This window comes from Macrobrachium nipponense, chromosome 28 (assembly GCF_015104395.2).
Source record: "Macrobrachium nipponense isolate FS-2020 chromosome 28, ASM1510439v2, whole genome shotgun sequence".
Lineage (NCBI taxonomy): Eukaryota > Metazoa > Arthropoda > Malacostraca > Decapoda > Palaemonidae > Macrobrachium > Macrobrachium nipponense.
The window spans coordinates 28,852,926-28,875,178 of NC_087217.1; the positions used below are offsets into that span (position 1 = coordinate 28,852,926).

A 22,253-nucleotide genomic window follows, 5' to 3' on the forward strand; every position below is an offset into this window, starting at 1 on the left:
TCGTTTGGACGGTGATTGTCTGATGATAAACCGCTGTATATATATAGATATATATATATATATATATATATATTATATATATTATTTATATGTGTGTGTGTAATATAAAAGTACATCATGATAATGGTTACGGTAAAGTCCACAATAAAATTCTCCTTATAAAACAAAAACATGTATATAAATGAAATATATATATGTACAGAGCTTATAGCTCCCGTCCACTTCTGTGGGCCATATCGCTATATATATATTTTTTAATGTATCATATTATATAACAAGAGTTTCATCGTGGACTGTACCATAACAAAATATATATATATATATATATATATATATATATATATATATATATATACTATATGCGCACATACATACACGCTTACACAGTAGTGTATTCATTTCAAGCTAACATTTATTCAAAAGACGCTCAATAAATATTCGGAAGATGAATATTCAAAAAAAGCTCAATAAATATTCAGAAGATAAATATTATTCAAAAGACGCTCGATAAATATTCAGAATATAAATATTCAAAACAAGCTCAAAAGCCACTTCTGCCCCAGAGAGAGACAAATGACCCATCATTTCCCATATGAAGTCCATTCATATCAACCAGCCATTTGTCACGAGTCAATCGTATATATCCTTCACACGGAGACCGATCAACCACTTGACTCATTCAGTCCTATTCAGGATCGAGGACGATCATCCAATAGGATTTTTTTCTTTGTCGTTTTTATGAGGGCCGAGTGTGAAATCCTTGCCGAGTCCTTTTCCTATTTACTATAGGAATCCTCGCGGAGTCCTATTGTAAATAGGATGCTTATTGATGGTGCTCATACAAGTAATGATGAGGGATATTATTTATTAGATGTGATATCAGTAGTACTTTAAAGTTAATGCAACGATAGCCTAGGAATATTATTTATTAGTTTTGATGTGTTTTCAATGCAAGGTCATGATAGCCTAGGTACTGTCATAAATTCTGTTATATCAGTATTTTGGGAAAATCAAAAAGATATTCGAACTTAGATTCTGTTTTTTAGGTATAAATATATTGGTTTAATTATTTTTTAAATATATATATTTTTTAGAATATATTTTAGTAGGATGGCCATGCTAGTTACGGTCATAAGTTGTAGTATGTTAGTATATTGGGGAAAACTAAAAATATTCGTAAGTATATTCTGTTTGTTTCGGTATAAATATTTTTGTGAATGTTTTTTAAGAATATTTTGAAATATTTATATTTTGTAGATATATTTCAACAGGATGTCCATGAATTGTAGTATATTAGTATGTTGGGAGTAGGAAAAAGATATTCGAAAGTATATTCTGTTTGTTATGGTACAAATATACTTAAAAATAAACCAAAATGTTTTTAAATAGAAAAGTATTTTAACAGGGTAGCCATGATAGTTACTGTCATAAATTGTTGTATATTAGTATATTTGGAAAAGCAAAAATACATCCATAAGTATATTGTTTGTTTAGTACAAAATATTATATTGAAAATAAATAAATATTTATAAACATAGTAGTATTTTAACAGGGTGGCCATGATAGTTACTGTCATAAATTGTTGTATATTAATATATTGGAAAAAACAAAGAACAATATTCGTAAGCATATTCTGTTTTCCTGGGTACAAATATATTTAGAAATGAATTTAAACATTTGTCTATATATTTGTACCCATATATATCTGTGGATTTATTTCCCCATTATTATTATTATTATTATTATTATTATTATTATTATTATTATTATTATTATTATTATTAGTGATAGTAGTAGTATTAGTGGTTGTATTTAGTATCATTTATCACTATTGTTTTTGTTCTTGTTGTGTTTAGGACAGGTTGTAGACAAGTCTTCAACTTATCATACAAATTTCTTACCTGCAAATTGTCTCACCTTAAACTCACCTTGACAGGTGAGTGTTCGTTACATACCTGTCTTAATTGACTACACTCACCTGTGTCATAACACACATACACACACCCACACACATACCTGACATCGGTCGAGGATGTCAGTGACCTTTGCGTCTGCGACGCCAGAACGTGATAGTAGTCAGTCCATCATTCAATCTTGGCACAAGTTGATGAGAAATGGGTGCCTGTCTTTGGACCGAATTCTCTCTCTCTCTCTCTCTCTCTCTCTCTCTCTCTCTCTCTTCATCTCACTGTATTTCCATTCCAATGTATCCCCTTTTTTGTATCCCCCCACTCTCTCTCTCTTTGTTTGTGGTATGCCTACGTATCCCTGGATTAATGTATCCCCTATTGTATCCCTGGTGGCCATCGTCTCTCCTCTCTCTCTCTCTCTCTCTCTCTCTCTCTCTCTCTCTCTCTCTCTCTCTCTCTCCTTTGTTTGTGTATGCCTACGTATCCCTGGATTAATGTATCCCCTTTCTTGTATCCCTGGTGGACTCTCTCTCTCTCTCTCTCTCTCTCTCTCTCTCTCTCTCTCTCTCTCTCCTTTGTTTGTGTATGCCTACGTATCCCTAGATTAATGTATCCCCTTTTTGTATCCCCAGGTGGACTTCCGGCGCGATGGGTCACGGCGATACTGGGATGCGTCGGCTTCATGATCGTCTACGGGTTGAAGGTCAATCTCAGCGTTGCCATCATTGCTATGGTGAGTTGCTAGCAACAGTTGCTGTGGGGAGATTGCTCTTAGTATCATATTGCTCTCCTCTTTTCCTCCTTTGTCCCATTTCCTCTTTATTGGTATTTTCTTTGACCTTCAGAAATCGGAAAGTAATATGGAAGATCCAACTTTGTCCCAAAATGTATGAATTTCATTTTCACAAGATATCTCAAAAAATCCAATGGATGAATTTCGGTGGAATTTTTGGGTAATTTGTTGATAATAATAATTTGCTTAAATTTTTACCTTCATTAATTTTTTGGTTTATATCTCCTTTTTTGATAAATGATTTCTTCTTTCAGTAATTCCTATTACCATCTGTTACTTCTTTCTGATGAACGCCATAATATTCTTAAGTGGGATTGTTCTATAATAATAATAATAATAATAATAATAATAATAATAATAATAATAATAATAATAATGGGATTAACCAAACAAAAACCTCTTTCAGTTTTCTTCTTTATCAATAATGGGATTGTTATATATGAATAAAGGTCTTCCTTTAATAATAATAATAATAATAATAATAATAATAGGAGAAATTAAATACAAAGAAACAAATAACTAATTTTTGAATCTTAAAGGTGAATGCGACCACTAATTAACCCATTATGATGGTCCTCCCCAAAACAGGTGAACCACACTGCCGTAGCGGAGCTGACAGCCCACCACGGAGACCACGAAGAGGACCACCACGGCGACGCAGCTGAGGACAACTCGACGGTATCTGAGAACCAATGCGGCGTCGAGGAGAAGAAGGAAGATTTGCTGGTGGGTGTGAATGCAATTCTTCGGACGAGAATTTTTCATTTTGTGGGTCGTAGGAAGTTTTGAATTTATAGGGAGGTACTGTTCCTGGCGAGACTTATTGTGGGGGGTACTGGGTCTAAGCAAGTCTTAGTCTTTGGGGGGCGAGGTACTGGGTTCTAGAGTGTTTTTTTTTTTTTTTTTTTTTGGGGGGGGATACTGTGTAGGAAGACGTATTTTTGGGGGTTACAGTCCTGGAAAGTCTTATTTTGTATGGGGTACTGGGTTCTAGAATGTCTGTGTGGGGTTACTGGGTCCCAGTAAGTCTTATTTATGGGGGTTTACCAGGTCCTACCAAGTCTTATTTTTAGGGGATGCACGCTCCCAGTAAGTCTTATTTCGGAGGGGATAACGGGCCTAGTAAGCCCTAGTTTTTGGGTGGTATCGGGTCCTAACAGGGGGGTTGCAGGGTACTATCAAATTATATTCGGGAAGGGACTGGTGGGGTTGTAGTTGCTAGCCACTGAGGTTGTAGTTGGTAGCCTCACATTCTTCCCTACCCTTACTACAACCCCTCACAGTCGACTACCCATCAGGTATACATCATACCATGCCCAGGTCAGTGGGGGAACATCAGTGGCCTTTTCAACAGACCTAAAAACCTTCTTCTGAAGGAATCAATTTTGTGCCCTTCGCTATTTACCCGAGGGTGTTAGGAACTGAGTATGTGTGTGTGTGTGTAAGAGAGAGAGAGAGAGGGAGAGAGAGAGAGAGAGCGCGAGCATTTTCCTGACCTGCATTCAAGTAAATCGTCCCTACACGATCAGCGTCACGTTTTCCTCCAGGGCAGGATCTTTCTCAATCAACCCTAATCGCAGGCCGAGGGAGGAGCAGTACTGGTATGTCCATATCCCACACGTATCACTTCTACTACTATACTCCCAGGTATCACTTAGGAGATGCATCAGGCACACACAAGAGATGTTAACACTTGCGTTTATCTTGTATTCAATTCTCTCTCTCACTCGCTCTCCCCCTTTCTCAGTGGCGCGCGACTCAAGTCAATTGGTTCAATTGGACTTGATGGAGGCTGACAGCTCTCCCGTGTTTGATCTAAAGGCAGGGCTGTCAAGTCATTGCTCCTGCGGGACTTCATGGGAGTTTTTGTTAGACTTTACGACGGGCTTTTGTGCTGTTGGACTTCATGTTTTTTTTTTTTTTTTTTTTTTTTTTTTTTTTTTTTTTTTTTTTTTTTTAGTGGGACCTATTAGGAACTCTATGACAGACTTTTTTTTTTTTTGTAGGATGTAGGACTTAATTTCTGATTTTTTAGGGGAGAACTCGTGGGAACTTTCTGCTTGGGACTTTTTTTTTCGTTTGGAATTTTTTTTTTTTTTTTTGTTTTTTTTTTTTTTTTTTTTTTTTTTTTTTTTTTTTTTTTTTATGGACTTTATTTTTTCCGATTTCTGGGGGGAGGATTTCATGGGTTTTGTTGTGGAATTTTATGGGACCTTTTCTGTGATTGTATGATGGAATTTTTGTGTGGGACTTCATGGGACTTTTTTTCGTGATACTTCATGGGACTTTTTCTGTAGGACTTTAAGAAACTCATTTGTGAAACATCCAGAAAACAAAATCAAAGAACGAGTTTTCTCTCAATAGATTTTTTGCTCTGCTATTTGTAATGAAGGCAGCCTTGAGTACTTAGTCTATGTATTTTGTCCATACGTAAGTTACGTAACCAAGACATTTCGAGAGGGGTGACAGGTGGGCCAATTCAGTTTTTGTACGAATCTGGATTTTTATTTGTACCGATGACATTTCGAGATTAACTTTTTATATTTTGGATAGCGAAAACTGCCCTCCCATGCCCCCTCCCCCCCCCCCCCCCTCCAAAAAAAAAATGAAGGTGTTTGAAAAAAGTCAGTCATTCAGCTGAATTTGCGTTTGTTTATTTATTAAATTGTTAATTTATGTTTTTCTAATGACTGATCTCTTTGGAAGCTTGAATTTCAAGTCTATAATGGTCCCTTTTAAGTCATTTTCTCCGCTTAAAAAAGGAAATAAAAATATGAATAGATAAATAAAATAAAATTCAGTAACTCAATGTTAATCTAATAAAATAAAAACTCAGTAGCTTAAAATTTTAAAAGTAGGGTCTCCATTGAAAATAAGATAATAAAACAGAAATAGAAATAACTAAAAATAAAACTTAAATAAAAATAACCAAATAAAATGAAACTCAGTAACTTAGAATTTTAAAAGTAGGGTCTCCATCTAAAATAGAAACCTAAAATAAAAATAAAACTTAAATAAAAAATAACCAAATAAAATCAAACTCAGTAACTTAGAGTTTTAAAAAGTAGGGACTCCATTTAAATAAATAAAAAGAAAGAGAAGTAACCAATAATTTAAATAAATAAAAAAGAAATAGAAGTAACTAATAATAAAAATAAAAAACAAAAATAACCAAATGAACTAAAACTCGCTGCCTTAGTCATTTAAAACAAGGTCTCCATAAAAAATGAAAATAACTCAATAAAATAAAACTCAGTAGCTTAGAATTTGAAAAGTGTCCTCCATCTAAAAAAAAATTTAATAAGAACTAAAAATAACTAAATGAAATAAAACTCATTAACTCAGAATTTTAAAGGAGGGTCTCTATAAAAAACTTTAAATAAAAAACAAATAAAAATAACTGAATAAAAAAAACTCAGTAGCTTAGAATTTTAAAACAGGGTCTCAATCTAAAAAAAATTAAGTAAATCAAAATAACCAAATGAAACGAAACTCACTGCCTTAGAATTTAAAAATATAAAAAAGAAATATAAATACCTAAACAAAATGTAAAGCTCAGTGACTTAGAACTTTAAATCCCAAAGTGTTAGATTGCCCTCGAGTGAAGAAAAGTCATCTTTATGCACCAGAGCTCCACGACTTCCATAAATCTTGCCTGGGCACTGCCCCCCCCCCCCCCCTCTTTGGCGTCCTCTACTAAGAGCTAGAGTTGTTGAGGGGGGGGGGGGTTATGGGTTGAGGGGGGCAAGGCTCTGTCGCAACCCGAATTTCTTCTGCCCATGCCATTTTTATGCGAACAACCTTGATTTGACTTCTGGGTCCGTAAAAATAGGCGAGAGAAGGAGAGGACAGGAGGGTACATACATACCACACACACACCGCACCCACTACATACACACACACACACACCACACACACATATATATATATATATATATATATATATATATATATATATATATATATTATATATATATATATATATGTATGCAGCTTGCTCCTTTCCATATGTGTATGTGTGTGTGTGTTTAAGCTCAAATGTAGACTTCCATATATATTTTTCAGTAATTCAACTCCTGTGAATCAAGACGTGAATATGGCTTCAGATTCACTTCTTATTTTTATTTATTGTTCAACTTTCCTTCCTTTCTCGTAATTACGCTTTGTAAAATCTCCTAAGACTTAAGGGGTGTTAGAATATCTTTGAAGGGTGATTTCGAAATAGGAAGTCTGTGTCATTTATTTATTTTTGTATTTGATATAATTGGCTGTCTGTCTCAATTACTTTTTATTGAATGTATTTTTGTATTTGTTATTGTGCAAAACGTAATGGAAGTCGAATAGTTTACAAACCCACAGAAATTATAAATCGATTTTCTCGTATATACTAATGAATTATTATAATTATTAATACAATTATTTATTTGGTGAATTATCCTTTAGCCTAAAAAACAGAATATAACTTTCTAAATCAAAACCAAAAAGTAAAAATTCAATAATATTAGCTGTATACATATTATATATATATATATATATATATATATATTATGTATGTATGTATGTATGTATGTCTGTCTGTATGTATGAATTTAAACCACCATTCAAACTGCTTCACTCATTAATTGATTTATTTGTTTAACCTGGCGTTGCAGTAATTTAGGAATTCCAAAAACAAACTAATAGGACACTTTTTTGTTTAAATCTTGTAGGATGGCCCCTTCGTTTGGGACGACAATATCCAAGGTGTGATCCTCGCCTCCTACTTCTACGGATACATCTTCACTCAGGTGAGTGCGGTTTACTCAGGTGAGTCTTTTATTCCCCTTGTAGTCGGCTCTCTAGAACCCTTTTGTCTACTCCTAAACATTAGGGTCAATTCTCCGAGACCCTTCTACTATATCATGTTGTCTACTCTTTTAGGTACTGTGGTCTACTCTTCAGAAACCTGTAGTGTATTTGTAGACTGCCCTTTTCATATGATGAAAACTACATGTTTAGTTTTTAGATCACTCTTGGTGTACCTGACACATTTATGTATCAGTATTACTTGAAATACTATTTTTTTTTAATTAGCTTTCTGTCTGGACAGGTACACTCACTCACCTGCCTGTATTCACACAGGTGGGAGACACCTGTATGCTTCTTCTCTCTCTCTCTCTCTCTCTCAATTTAAATTGTTTTTGTATAATATCTCTCTCTCTCTCTCTCTCTCTCTCTCTCTCTCTCTCTCTCTCTCTCTCATAATTTAACTAGTTTTTGTACAGTATATTTCTCATAATTTGCTTCGTTACTCTCTCTCTCTCTCTCTCTCTCTCTCTCTCCTCGTCTCTCTCATCTCTCTCTCTCTCGCACTCATCTCGCTGCCTCCTACAATAAGTGAGCACACGATGTCTCCTCGGATGGACTAACAAGTCTTTGAGACATCCTAACCCTTGTAACTCTCTCTCTCTCTCTCTCTCTCTGTAGTGATGACTAGGCTAGGCATTAGAGTAAGCTGCTCTGCCTTGCATGATATGCAACGTTGCAAGTTGACCCACTGCATGAAAGGCAGAAAGTCGGAGTAAACAGATTCTGTACACAGCCGAATGCAACGAATAAAAGGGAAAAAAAGAATGAACAAATAAAAGAGGGAATAAGAGATAGAAGGAATTTAACGAATAAAAGGGAAAAAAATGAACAAATAAAAGAGGGAATAAGAGATAGAAGGAATTTAACGAATAAAAGGGAAAAAGGAATGAACAAATAAAAGAGGGAATAAGAGATAGGAGGAATTTAACGAATAAAAGGGAAAAAGGAATGAACAAATAAAAGAGGGAATAAGAGATAGGAGGAATTTAACGCGTAAAAGAAAAAAAAATGAATGAATGAAAGAGGGAATAAGAGATAGGAAGAATTTAACGAATAAAAAAGAATGAATGAATAAAAGAGAGAGAGACAGAGGCAGAGATAGAAGAAGAGAATGTAAATTGGTATAGAGAGAGAGGGAGAGAGAATAAGATGGGATATGTCAGAATAAAAGAAAAAAGAATAAATAAACAAAAGAGAAAGACAGCGATAGGAGAAGAGAATGTAAATTGGTATAGAGAGAGTGAGAGCGAGAGGAAGAGAATAATATGAAATATGTCAGAGTAAAAGAAAAAAGAATGAATAAATAAAAGAGAGAGACACGTAGATAGGAGAAAAAAAGAATGAATGAATAAAAGAGAGCGACAAAGATTGGAGAAGAGAATGTAGATGGGGTTAGAGAGAGAGAGAGAGGAAGAGGATAATATGAAATATGTCAGAATAAAATTTTTAAAAAGTGAATAAATAAAAGAGAGAGACGCGGAGATAGGAGGAATTAAACTAACGCTTGGAGAACATGGAAAAGAGTGTACACGTGAATCGAGGAAGAGACTAAGTTGGAATGTGTTAAATGTCAGAAGATGAAAAAGAAATGATGAGAGAGAGAAAGAGAGAGAGAGGAAGTATTACGAACGACTGATCGATATGTGAGAATTAAAAACAGAGAGAGAGAGAGAGAGAGAGAGAGAGAGAGAGAGAATGATACGAAAAGTAAGTAAATTATGAGAGTTACAAGAAGTTACAAGGATTAGGATGTCTCAAAGACTTGTTAGTCCATCCGAGGAGAAATCGAAGGAGTTACAAGAGAGAGAGAGAGAGAGAGAATGACACGAAAACTAAATTGTTGAAACAGAGGAGCTAGAGAGATGATTACTAAAACAAAAACTAAGCAAATTATGAGAGGGGGAGAGAGATCAGAGGAGAGAAGAGGAGAGAGAGAGAGAGAGAATGATACGAAAACTAAGTAAATTATGAGAGAGAGAGAGAGAGAGAGAGAGAGAGAATGATACGAAAAATAAGTACATTAAGTGAGAGAGAGAGAGAGAGAGAGAGAGAGATACGAAAACTAGGTACATTAAGTGAGAGAGAGAGAGATACGAAAACTAAGTACATTAAGTGAGAGAGAGAGAATGATACGAAAACTAAGTACATTAAGTGAGAGAGAGAGAGAGAGAGAGATACGAAAACTAAGTACATTAAGTGAGACAGAGAGAGAATGATACGAAAACTATGTAGATTATGAGAGAGGGAGAGAGCCTGGCACTGACATTAGTGACGTCAAAAAGGACATTCAATGACATCACTGAATGTCAATGTCATACGGCACTATGGATCCGCCTCTTCTAAATTTATCTCTCTCTCTCTCTCTCTCTCTCTCTCTCTCTCTCTCTCTCTCTCTCTCTCTCTCTCTCTCTCTCACCGCGGGCCCAGGAAAGGAAGCCGGATTCTTGCGCCATAATCTTCGTTTTCCACAACATTAGATGACCTTCCTTCACTGCGACGCCAGTTTTCATTTCGTCAGATGTATATATATATATTCTCTCTCTCTCTCTCTCTCTCTCTCTCTCTCTCTCTCTCTCTCTCTCTCTCCAGAACACTTCCGGGTACGAGACAGGCTATATAATGACCACTGTTGGTGTGACGCCAGAATTTATTTTTAGACAACCATCAATCTGATGAGATGTTAGAAGAATTAAAATAAAAAAAATTTTAAATCTGTGATTTTATTCATCTTTATTTACATAATTGCTTATGAGTGTGAGTGACGTTGAGTCATCATTCATATTGGCGCTCGGTTGATGTCAAATGTATCTGATATTATTTCTGGTTGTAGAGTAAATTTGTTGTCTAATTCAACAATTTTCTAAATCAGTCTAGTGAGTTTATTTCAGATTCCTAATGTAAACGTAACCCTATCTCTAACTGTATCTTTAATGAAAGTCGAATATAACATTTTGAATCATCCCAGGTTTCATTTTATGGACTTTTGAAAAACAAAGCCTTTTGTGTTTCGAAGGGGAAGCGATATACTTACTATAGTGTGACAGTACAGTAGAATGTTTAGGTTACATATTGAAGTTTCAGATTGATGTAAGACATAAACAAGAATATAAAATGGTTAGAAATAAATGAAGAATTAAAAAAGACTGGGAAAACATATTCGTAAGTGATAATATACAGGTAAATACGGATATATTATATATAAAATGTTGGAGAAAGTAGTGCAGATGGCAACTTAATCTAACCTGACCTGGCCGAATTCGAACTCTTATTAAAATCCGTGTCAATTTCCCATTCTAAAACCAACAATTTTGTTCTTCTCTGCAAATTTCAATTGATCTTTTCATCCAGTAGTAGTTTCGTTACTGATGTTAATTCGTAGTCCAATTCAAATAGTTGAAATTCAAATCAGCTTTGAATCATTGCTTTCCATTCCTTCGTCGAACTTCTCCAAAGTTCCAGAGGTCCCTTATTCCTCCTTCATTCCTCCTTTATTCCTCTTCCTTTATCCTCCTGCGGGAGAATCTCCCTACTGAGGAAGTCGTGCAATTGAAACTTAAGAAGAAGTTCAAATAAAGATGCAGTGCCTTACAACCCTAATCCTTATATTTGAGTCATTTACTTACACTTTCTCTATATTTATCTATTAATTTGTTAATTGTTTTTTCTCTTTTTAATAAGTGATCCCATCTTTCTGTATATCCCATTGCCTTCTGCTACTTAATTGTAATGAACACCTTGATATTCTTTTTGTAAGCTTAAAGTTCAAGTCAGTGGCCCCATGTGGTGGGTGTGTTCCTTATGAATATAGTTCATCTCCTGAATAATAATAATAATAATAATAATAATAATAATAATAGTATTGTTTGGAAGTTTGAATTTTAAGTCAGTGGCCTGATGTGGTAGGCTTGTTCCATATAAATAGGGTTCGTCTCCTGAATATTAGTAATATTGATAATAATTCCAGGTCCCCGGCGGCTGGGTAGCCGAGAAATTCAGCGCCAAGCACGTCTTCGGTTTGGGCACCCTGGCCAATGCAGTTTTGGCCCTCCTGACGCCTATAGCAGCCTCCGGCTCCTACATTTGGGTCATCGTCATCAGAGTGGGCATGGGCATTGCTGGGGTAAGTTCACTTGACGTTTATGTCGTGCGAGGAGATTTGGGGGAGAAGGGTAGTGGGTATTGTGCTTGAATATAAATGGGTATGTTGTGCGTCATTCGGTGATTCAGAGAATGGATTGTGAATGGGACAGTTACCGTTCTCTTTATTCTTCCCTGAGGCCAACCTCTAATAGGAGTAACGATGTAACGATATAATATATATATATATATATATATATATATATATATATATATAGATACATATATATGTGTGTGTGTATATATATACATACATACATACATACATATATATATATATATATATATATATATATATATATATATATATATATATATATATATTTACACAGGTAGTCCCGGGTTACGACGGGTGTTCTGTTCTTGAGATGCGTCGAAAGCCGAAAATCATCGTAAGCCGGAACGTCATCAAAAATCCTAAGAAAACCCTACTTTTAATGCTTTGGGTGCATTAAAAACTATGTAAACTGCATTCTTATTGCTTTTTTCATAAAAAAACTTCAAATATTGATTATTTTGCATTTTTGGTGTCATATTTCTTCTGCGAGATCAGCGTTGTAGGTTTCGTAACCCTGGAAATAATTTCTGATGAATATAATTGAAAAGCGCCTTAACCTCGGAACATCGTAAGCCGAACCAGTCATAACCCGGGGACTGCCTGTATGTATATATGTATATACATATATAGTATATATATACATATATATACATATATATATATATATATAGATATATATATATATATATATATATATATATATATATAATCATTTGCACAATAATACAGCTACCTGACAATGAGGACAGACAGTCCTTGAAAGCTTGAAAAAACTATATCTTAAAAATAAAAATCTCTGCAAGATACCATCCCTGTATAAATGAGGTCCTGTTATTAAAATACCTCTACATTTATATATTTGTCACTGGACTATTTCTTCCCCCTAACTATGTACCTCCTAGTTGAGGCGGAGGCCGATGGAATGGGCGAACAAATGTCGAGCGTTAGTAACCCGAGATTTCATGTCACTCCTCTTATTTTTCCTCCACAGGGCGTAACTCTACCCGGGATGCACGTCCTGATTGCCAACTGGGCCCCTCCACAGGAAAGGTCTAAAATTGCCTCCACTATATATGCAGGTGCAGTGTCCTTTCCCATCATTATTATTAGTAGTAGTAGTGGAAAAGTAAATCCACAATAATATGTCAGTTTGATTTTGTTACTTAAAATACAAAGCAGACATATTATTGTGGATTTACTTTTCCATTTTATTGACTCATGTGATTATGAGTTTTTTTTTAATTATTATTATTAGTAGTAGTAGCAGTAGCATTAATAAAGTACACATTGATGTTAGTGGCAAACACATTACAATAAAAATTGTGGTTCAAAGTATGGGAGGACAATATTCGTTCCCTACTTCATTTTGAATTTTTTTTTAAGTCTGTAAATGCCTTGAAAACGTAGAATGGTATTTCTCTCTCTCTCTCTCTCTCTCTCTCTCTCTCTCTCTCTCTCTCTCTCTCTCTCTCTCTCTCTCTCTTACCTTCTGAAGGCCAAAAGTAGCTTCGTTGTTATATTATTGTATTGTATTGTGATGTATCATTTAGCACTTTGCAACTGCATATTTTATATATCAAACCCCGTAGGGGGTAGTGCCCCCTATAGGCAATACTTAATGATCTTTACAGCTTCCCTTTGGCCCCTTATAGCTGCAACCCCTTTCATTCCTGTTATCTTCCGTCCGTCTGATTTTCCACCTTCTCCTTACAGTTGATTAATCCATAGTGCAACTGTGAGATCTTTCCTCCTGCTGCCCCTTTCAAACCTTGTTATATGGTTTCAGCCAATTTTGTCTGTCCTTTGCTTTACTTATTATGCAAATGTTCAGTCTTAGGACATTGGGCATCTTATAAAACCTTATTTTTTATATACCTTAGAAAGAGACTGCCAATCTTCTAAACTATCATGAAAGTTTGCTTACTTATTATTCAAATGGTCAGTCTGAAGACGGCTTATAAATACTTATTATTTTATTTAGCAAATATAGAGACTGTCAGTTATTTAGACTATCATGAGTACAGGAATATTCTGTATGGTATTCCAATGATATCAATGTCACTTTCCACCCACAGGAATGACTCTTGGAACCTTGGTCTGCATGCCATTTTCTGGACTGCTGGCTGCCACCATTGACTGGTCCGCCATTTTCTACGTCCAAGGTGGACTGTCGATGCTCTGGTAAGTCCCACAAGCCTTCCCCATTCTGTCAGACCTCTCCCCAACCCTTCCTAAGTGTCACATCTACCAAGCTGAGGAGGCATACCTTGTCCTTGTCTGCTTAGTGTCAATGATCTGATAAGTTGGAATCTGTCCCAGTGATGTTATTACCCATTTCAACTCAGTCCCATAAGCATTCCCCATTCTGTCAGACATCTCCCAACCTTTCCCAAGAGTGTCCCATCTACCAAGCTGAGGAGGCATTCCTTTTCTTCCATTTCAAACTGGGCTGCTCTAAGCGGCCGAGAGCCATTTCTAATCAATGCCAGAAGTAGCTAGAGTTACCTAAAGCTAGGATTTGAATGATTATGCCCTTAAGACTAGGTTTATTTTATACCACGGTTGCAAATACTTCATTACCGTTTCGCTTCCTAGGTATGTCCTTTGGCTCATCTTCGTCTACGACACCCCTGCTAAGCACCCAAGAATCTCCGTGGCCGAAAGGACCTACATTGAGTCATCTATGGGTACTGTTGCTAAAGCTGAGGTAAATAACCCATTAGTTCTTTCTTTCGATTTGTACTCTCTAAAATTCAACAGTACCTCCAAGTACTTCAATTAAAGTTGGGTCAAATGAGGTGATATGCAGCTCAGTTTTCGACATAAAGTTGCACAGGTTAGCCTCCCTTTTTGCATCGGAACTGACTTCATCTATTCTTCTTCTCTTCCTCGCTCCAGAAACCCCCCGTCCCCTGGAAGAGCGTGTGGACATCCATGCCCGTGTGGGCCATTATCGTGGCTCATACTTGCAGCAACTGGGGCTGGTACATGCTTCTGGTTAAACTTCCAACTTACATGAGATACATTCTGAAGTTTGACATCAAAGCTGTAAGTTATCGTCAGAGGATTCTTGCCTTTCATTTATCTTCCATGACTTTTGCTATTTTGTAGGAGTATAAAATGCATATGGTATATCTAATGGACAAATGAATTATCAGATGCTATTATATTGCGTTGAGTATTTTTCCTATGATCAAATGGAAAGATCAAGAGTAAAATCCAACTATGCACTTAATGCATTTAAATTAAGTGGTATCTGAGCAATGCAAGCATATACTCTTTTATCACGAGTTACGATCAAAATTATGCCCATCATTCTCCTGGATGCAAGTTACATTTAATCGCTTTATTTCTAAAAGAAGTACATAGTATCAGAACATGCAAGACTTTCAGAAGACTGCCAGCCACCAATGCACTTTGTAATTTCCCTCCACAGAATGCTGGAATCTCTGCAGTGCCTTTCCTTTGCATGTGGATCTTCACAATGATCTTGGCCAACCTTCTGGATGCCCTTCGGTCCAGGAAACTCATCACTACCACATTTGCTCGCAAGTTGGCCACTTTCCTAGGTGAGGTACTTCCCTGGGTAAGGATGAACAGAACTGATTGAGGCAAAACAATAAGGTGAAGTTTAGTTACTAGCATTCTGTCCAGTTACTGAATCTTTTTTTTTTTTCTTATTACTCGTTTCAGCTTCCGTCCCCCCAGCCGTATGTCTGATCGGCGTGACCTATGTCGGATGCAACACTGACCTGGCTGTGGTTCTCCTTACCCTGGGTACCATGTTCGTCGGTGCCATGTACTCCGGTTTCCTGTCGAACCACATTGACATAGCCCCACCTTTCGCTGGCACCCTCATGGGAATCACAAACACTTTCGCCACTGTTCCTGGCATTGTGGTCCCATCCTTCGTTGGCTACATGACCCACGGCAATGTAAGCATTAGTTATATTTCAGTTAATTCGTTTCTATTTACTATAAGAAATAGAAGATAAATAATGAAACATTCACTACAACAGGGAGGATGTCTCCTTCTGCGACCTTTCTTACTTCTGACAACTTTGGTTTAAGAGTATTGCTGCTTTGTTTTTCTTATATTATTGTAAGTAATTACTCGTTTTTTTTTACATCTTTTACAGCAAACTGTAGAGGCCTGGCGTACCATCTTTTTCATAACCCTTGGTATATTTAGCCTGGAAGCTATTTTCTTCTCCATCTTTGGTTCTGGCGAAGAGCAGCCGTGGGCCAAACCGCAGCGAAAAGCAGACCCCGAAGAGCAGAGACTGAATGAAGGATTATAAACAAACCATCCCGGTCTCAAGTTCCCTGGACTCTCCAGTTCACCAACTTTCAAAGAACTTGGAAAACACAGTGGTCCTGTTACATTGCTGAGGGCTTCAAGAAACTTGAATTTGACAGTTTTACTTCAGTATACAGAGTTATTACGAGAAATATTCTGTAGCACTAGGGTATCTAACCGAGAAATGTGCAGAATATTGGGGTACCAAAAATTGACACATTCTCTGACCCTGTGGCTGAGCCAGGCACCACGTAGATGGACCCTCCATTGTCTTTGCCACTGTCATAGCAATACATAGGACTGATAACACCAACTCAGGAAGGTTCAATTCCTCATTTACATTGACATAAAAAGAATCTGAGATGAAGCCGATACAGTCAGCAACAAAATGCCAAATCAAATTTTTTTCCAGACTGTTCAGAAGTGTTCATTCATTTGACTCAAGTCTTGGAATAGCTCCCTTTGTCCTGTATCAGATCTTTAGAGCCTTATGTCACCTATTTCAGTTCAAGAGCATTGCTCATGTCAGCTGGGGTCAAGATTGCCTTCATAATGTAAGGTTAGCTCATTTTAACACTAATCGTTCTAGAATCGGTCAAGTGCAATTCTCTCACTAACTGCAATCTGGTTAGAGTAATCACATGGAGCAGTTTTTAGACTTTTCAAATCTTTATTCGTTTAGACAAATTATAATCAATTATATTTAATGTTAAATAGGTCGCTATTTATGAAATGATTTTGTTGTTGTTGTTGTAGTTACCACGTGTCAGAGATTAAATGCAAAGTCAATTATATATCTCATTCGGATTAGGGCCACAGTGCTTGCGTCATAATGCAGATGCAAGTTTTATTTTCCCACGAGCGTTCTCCAAATGCTGTGCCGTAAGCAGCCTCTGGTAACTTTAGCATTCTATCTTAGACTTAGCACCATGAAACCACTCTCTTCTTTACTGGTGCAAATCATGGAGTCATGTCTTCAGTTCTGCCACAAATATCGACCACATGGGGCAAAGTCTGCTGGAAAGGCAACAAAGTATGCCAGAGGCCGCAGGAAACGCGAAACCGGTCAGGGACATTCGGTGTAACAATCATTTTCACATTATTCTCTGTGATAAAAGAAAATCCTGTATGTCATGCAGACATTGTGTACTGAATCATAAAGCCTTTATTTTTTGAAATCATGCATAATGAGGAAAATTATTTTGTTATGAGAAATGAGTGTGGATCTCCGTTACCCTCCAAACCGTGCCCTGGAGTCGGTGTCACGCGAGCACGCTGTATGGCTTCTTTCAGCTTCCTGACACCAAACTCTGGACAAAAGGTGTCATAATGGTGGAAAAACTGAGGCCGCACGTGGTTACTCATGTGTAACACCTTAGTTTTGCCCCAGTGTAGAAAATATTAGCTACTGGGTTCAACATGTGGTACCATAGAGCTTGAAAATTACCAGAAGACAGATGCTCGTGTGGCACCCCAAACATTTTCTATGAGCAGGGAACTTTTTAGGTCAAGTTTCCTGGCGTCGCCTGTACCATCTATTTTTTATTATTTTTCTTAAAGATTGAGACCATCACTTAGAAACGGAAGGAATAACAGAGTAATGACTCTAGAGTCAGAAATGATAATATTATTCTGCTGATATTTATACGAGAAAAAAAATAGGAAATATTTTTGTGATGTTTATATTTTAGAGCTTTTTTAACAATATAATGTCGGCCACTTTTGAGGGATCCTTAGACCAGCAGCTGTTATACACTTTGTTGAGGTTACTGAAGCCATCAGTAGACACCAGAGAGACATGACTCACGAGAAAGGACAGGCAGTTCAGGCAATCTGTCCAGTCAGCAGATTCGCGAGTCGCGAAGAGTGATTTCCCAGAAGTCTCTTGAATACAGCCATCGATCATGGCTTTGCAGTCAAAGTTTTATATGTATTACTTCTCTCTCTTGAAGGACTGATGGCCTCAGTAAAACCTCTGTTTCTCCCAGTTCTATCGTTGTACAGGTTTCGTTCAAATGTGTTCGAATGCGTTTTTTCCTCTTCTAAAAAAATTTATTTTAATTTCCTTTCTATCTTGTTAAGAGATATTGAAATGTCCTTTTTTGAGCAGTATTTGTTGTATATATATATATTTATAGTAGTATATATATATATATATCTATATATTGATATTATATATATAAATACATATAATTATATATAAAATATATAATAAGAAAAATAAAAGATAGAAAATATATTATATATATGATAGCTATATATATATATATAGATATACACAGTACATGCGAGTGTCTGTATATTATTTGTATATTCATTTTCACGTAGTTTAGAACTATTATACAGTTAAGGTGCCATCCCAGACCACCGGGCCATCATCAGAATATCTCTTTATCAAGTTTATTTTCTTAGAAATGCACAAAAGTGAAAGCGTAGAATTTCTCTTATGTGAAGAACAATTATATTCTGGCTTCTGTCGTCTGACTTACCTAATAAATAAAAAGCGTTTGTATGCGGTATATTAGATAGTAGCAGTAAAGCTTTTAAATTTGTGCAGTGTGTGTGTGTATGTATAAGTATGTGTGAGTGTTGCATGTCTATACATGTACGTATTGTTTATGTACGTATCTGTTTATGTATGTAAATGCTATACGCGTGAACGTGTGTGCGAATATATATATATATATATATATATATATATATATATATATATATATATATAATATATATATATATATATATATATGATATATATATATATATATACATATATATACATTGTATATGTGCGTATGTATATGATATGCACGTCCGTATGTGAGCTTGTGAGGATACACGCAACAAACATATATGTTTATGTTTGTATATATGAATTATATATACTTGACGTCTGCCAATGTGTATGTTAGATACGCGAGTATACGTGTGCTTTTTTTGGAGATACGCGATATACATATTTGTATACATAATTATACATTATTAATCCAACTATACATGTATTGTTAAGGTTAATCTGATTGTCCCGTGTCACGCATAAAAAAAGAAGAAATGTTTAATTATTATAATTGTATAATGTTTCATTCCTGAATTACGGTCGAAGTGAGCAGTCATAATAATGATAATTATAATAAATACATGTTTTCAATAACTCGAATTAGTTGCGTTTATTTTATTTTCCTTTTGAAACCTCTCTCTCTCTCTCTCTCTCTCTCTCTCTCTCTCTCTCTCTCTCTCTCTCTCTCTCTCTCTCTCTCTCACACAGAATCGACATAGATGCAAGCTTTCTTTTGCAACATAAGCATAATAATAAATAAGGGAATTGCTTTAAGATTTTGAATTCTCTCTTCTCTCTCTCTCTCTCTCTCTCTCTCTCTCTCTCTCTCTCTCTCTCTCGTGACATCAAGATTTCTTTGGAAACTGTAACAATGAGAGAAATATAAAAAAGTAATTGGCAAAGAATCAAAATAAGAAAAAAAGTAATTAAATGAAAATTCATTTTATTATTAATATAATACACGAAGTTCTTAATGTCCATATCCATTAAAATTCAGAGACCTTGAGGAAAGCGATGAAATTCGATTATATTTTCGAAAAATCGACAATATGGCGCCATAAAAAGAAGGAAATTCCTCTCTCCTTTATGTAAACCATCTCTATGGCGCCGAAGTCGTTGCCATAGCAACGGAACGAAGGTCTCTCTCACAGGCCGGAGTAAAGTGTAAATAAACCGAACCTTCTCAAGATTAAAAAGTATTTTAAAGTGTTTTCTAAGTGCATTGTCACTTTAGGGGAAGATGTCAGCTGGTGCGCAGACGGAGAATATATCCAATTTCCAAATACGACCGGATTTGAAGGACAAGTGAGTAGGAAGTAGGCTTAAATATATTTTAAGCTTCGGACTATCGTACCCAACCTAAGCTACCAATGGCTCGCTCGGAATCTTGTCAGATTAATGAAATACTATAATCTAATTAACCTTAATCACTTGTAAAATATTATTACATTATACAATAATTGACTTATTCCGTAATGCAGGATAGGCCGGTATCCTAGGTAGACAATCTTTGAATAGGTAATAGTGCCGGTAGCGAGGCCGGGCCTAGGCTAGATAACGTATTGATAGGTAGGCCTAGTTAGATATCTTCACTGGCTGGCTTAGGGTTTTGTGTATATTGGGCTATTGGAAGGTTTCTTGCGATTCATTCCTACGTCTAAATAGCCTAGGTAGTTTTGACAAATTTGCATAGTTTGATGAGAGCATCAGGCTTAACGACATCCCAGGACATGGCAGGCTCATTCAGGCTAGACTGTAAGATCCAAACTGTCAGTTGAAAGCAGTTGGGTATTTCTACAGAAGTACTCCGCACGGACTGCAAGGAACGTAACTGCAGATACGACATCCACTAGGGATTGGGCCGTCCAATGTATTGCGCAGTGTTTAGTACTGGCCCCTGGGGGGTTAATTACAGTCGTCCGAATAAATATTACTTAAAATTCTTGTTCAGTAGGTAAAGCTGTATAGAAAAACCGCAACTGCCATAGTCTAGGCCGCTGCAGATAAGTACCCTAGATCGATCTACCAACAGTTGTGGTAAATTTCAGTTTAAAGTCAGTTCTGACTAATGGTAGGCTTGTTTATAATTTTCATATGTGGTAGGGTAAAATACCGAATGGCCATGTGGCCACTACCGTAGTGCAACCACTTTCCCGAAAAAGTACTTTAACGCCTTGTAACCCAGGATAGACATTAGTCTAAGGCCAGCATCCGTTGAAGCAACGCCTCGAGACCTCTACTTTCCTCATGAAGTAAGTTTTTTCTCCCAAGTCACGAATTAAGGCCATAATTTCCGATTTTCGGGAAGGTGGTCGCGCTATGGTAGAGGCCAGCCATTCAGTATTTTACCCTAATTAGCCTATACTGTTGCTGGTTTTTCCTTTTCCTTTTTTATGACGTGGTTCGGAAGTATTCGGTATCAATTGATGTCCTTTGTAATGTACTGAAGATAAGAGCTCATAAGTGAGGCAGCTATTCAATTTTTTAAACTTTTATTTGAAGGGAGCAATGGAAAATGGATGAAAACACAGGTAAACCCTAACCTAACCTAACCAGACTTAAGACACCAAATCCTACATAAAATCGTACCCAACCAGCACTGAATGACCTCCATGTCCCAACACTTGGCCGTTGGCATAAATTCCATATTCAGTTCTCTTCTGTTACATCCTGTAAGAAAACTAGGAAGCTCGGTGGTTATTTTGCCATAAAACTGTTTCATATTTCTATGACTAGCCTATTTGTGTGTGAATTCCATTATACCATTCTGATATCTACCCTTGATCATTCCCCACCCCAGGGAGAATTGGCCTAGGCCATTTCCCCAAGGGTCAATTGTACTCAAGGAGTATGTACCTCCCTCTGGCATAAAATTCTCCCTCCCTTTTTAAAAAAGAAAAGTCACATAGATCAAAATAGGTTGGGAGACCCTATCCCTCCCTCATCTTACCTTTAGGTTACAAGGCCCTCTTCAGGGAAGGGTGCATCCTTGTATTTTATTCATTTTTATTTCAGTTTTTTCTTGAAATATAAAGAGATGGAATTCTAGATTGAAGGAAGGAAGTGCCTGACAGTACTGCAATTCCCTTGAAGGGATATTTAGACTTGTCTAATTTCTTATGTGGGAATTTTTTACTTTTGTAGAAAATTGGGTTGTGACTAGTATTCTGCAGAAAATTGGGTTGTGACTGATATTCCTGTGAAGATGATACATTAAGATGTGTGTTTCTGCAAAGTCCTTTGCCAATTTACATGTTTTTGTACCAAGAAAAATGTGTAATAGAACTAGTATAAATTTTCTGTGTCCATTGTTTTGAGATATGGTTTTGCATGTTATTTAGACATATGTATTGAGTTTTTGCAGGCTAAGCACTGTAGCTAAGTTGATCAAACCTTTTGTAAAACTAGGTTGAATCCTTTTCCCCTTAGCTAAGGAAAAACAGTTTCTTGCCTGGCATAATGGGATTCACCCTCCCCAACCCCCTACCTACAAAGCCTCACCTAGGACACGAGTGTAAGGAGTCCCTACAAACCTATTTATGAATAACAATTGACAATTCTTGTATAATACTGTACAGGCAACATCATTTTAACACTTTCTTTTCAATGTAGGCTACATTTATATACAGCAGTGATTGTTGGGTGAAGTAGTA

General features: G+C 36.3%; 1 protein-coding gene across 5 annotated transcripts in view; it reads left to right on the forward strand.

Moving 5' to 3' along the window:
- LOC135201625 (sialin-like) overlaps positions 1–18,178 on the forward strand; it is a 62,279-nt gene extending 44,101 nt beyond the window's left edge. For all 5 annotated transcript variants that reach the window (XM_064230692.1, XM_064230690.1, XM_064230691.1 and 2 more), the window contains 11 exons: positions 2,543–2,643; positions 3,292–3,429; positions 7,413–7,490; positions 11,516–11,671; positions 12,738–12,825; positions 13,822–13,927; positions 14,342–14,453; positions 14,645–14,794; positions 15,183–15,315; positions 15,440–15,681; positions 15,886–18,178. In XM_064230692.1, the coding sequence (XP_064086762.1) occupies positions 2,543–2,643; positions 3,292–3,429; positions 7,413–7,490; positions 11,516–11,671; positions 12,738–12,825; positions 13,822–13,927; positions 14,342–14,453; positions 14,645–14,794; positions 15,183–15,315; positions 15,440–15,681; positions 15,886–16,047 (1,466 nt within the window). In that variant the 3' untranslated portion in view covers positions 16,048–18,178. The remainder of the gene's footprint in view (positions 1–2,542; positions 2,644–3,291; positions 3,430–7,412; positions 7,491–11,515; positions 11,672–12,737; positions 12,826–13,821; positions 13,928–14,341; positions 14,454–14,644; positions 14,795–15,182; positions 15,316–15,439; positions 15,682–15,885) is intronic.
- The last annotated feature ends 4,075 nt before the right edge of the window (positions 18,179–22,253 follow it).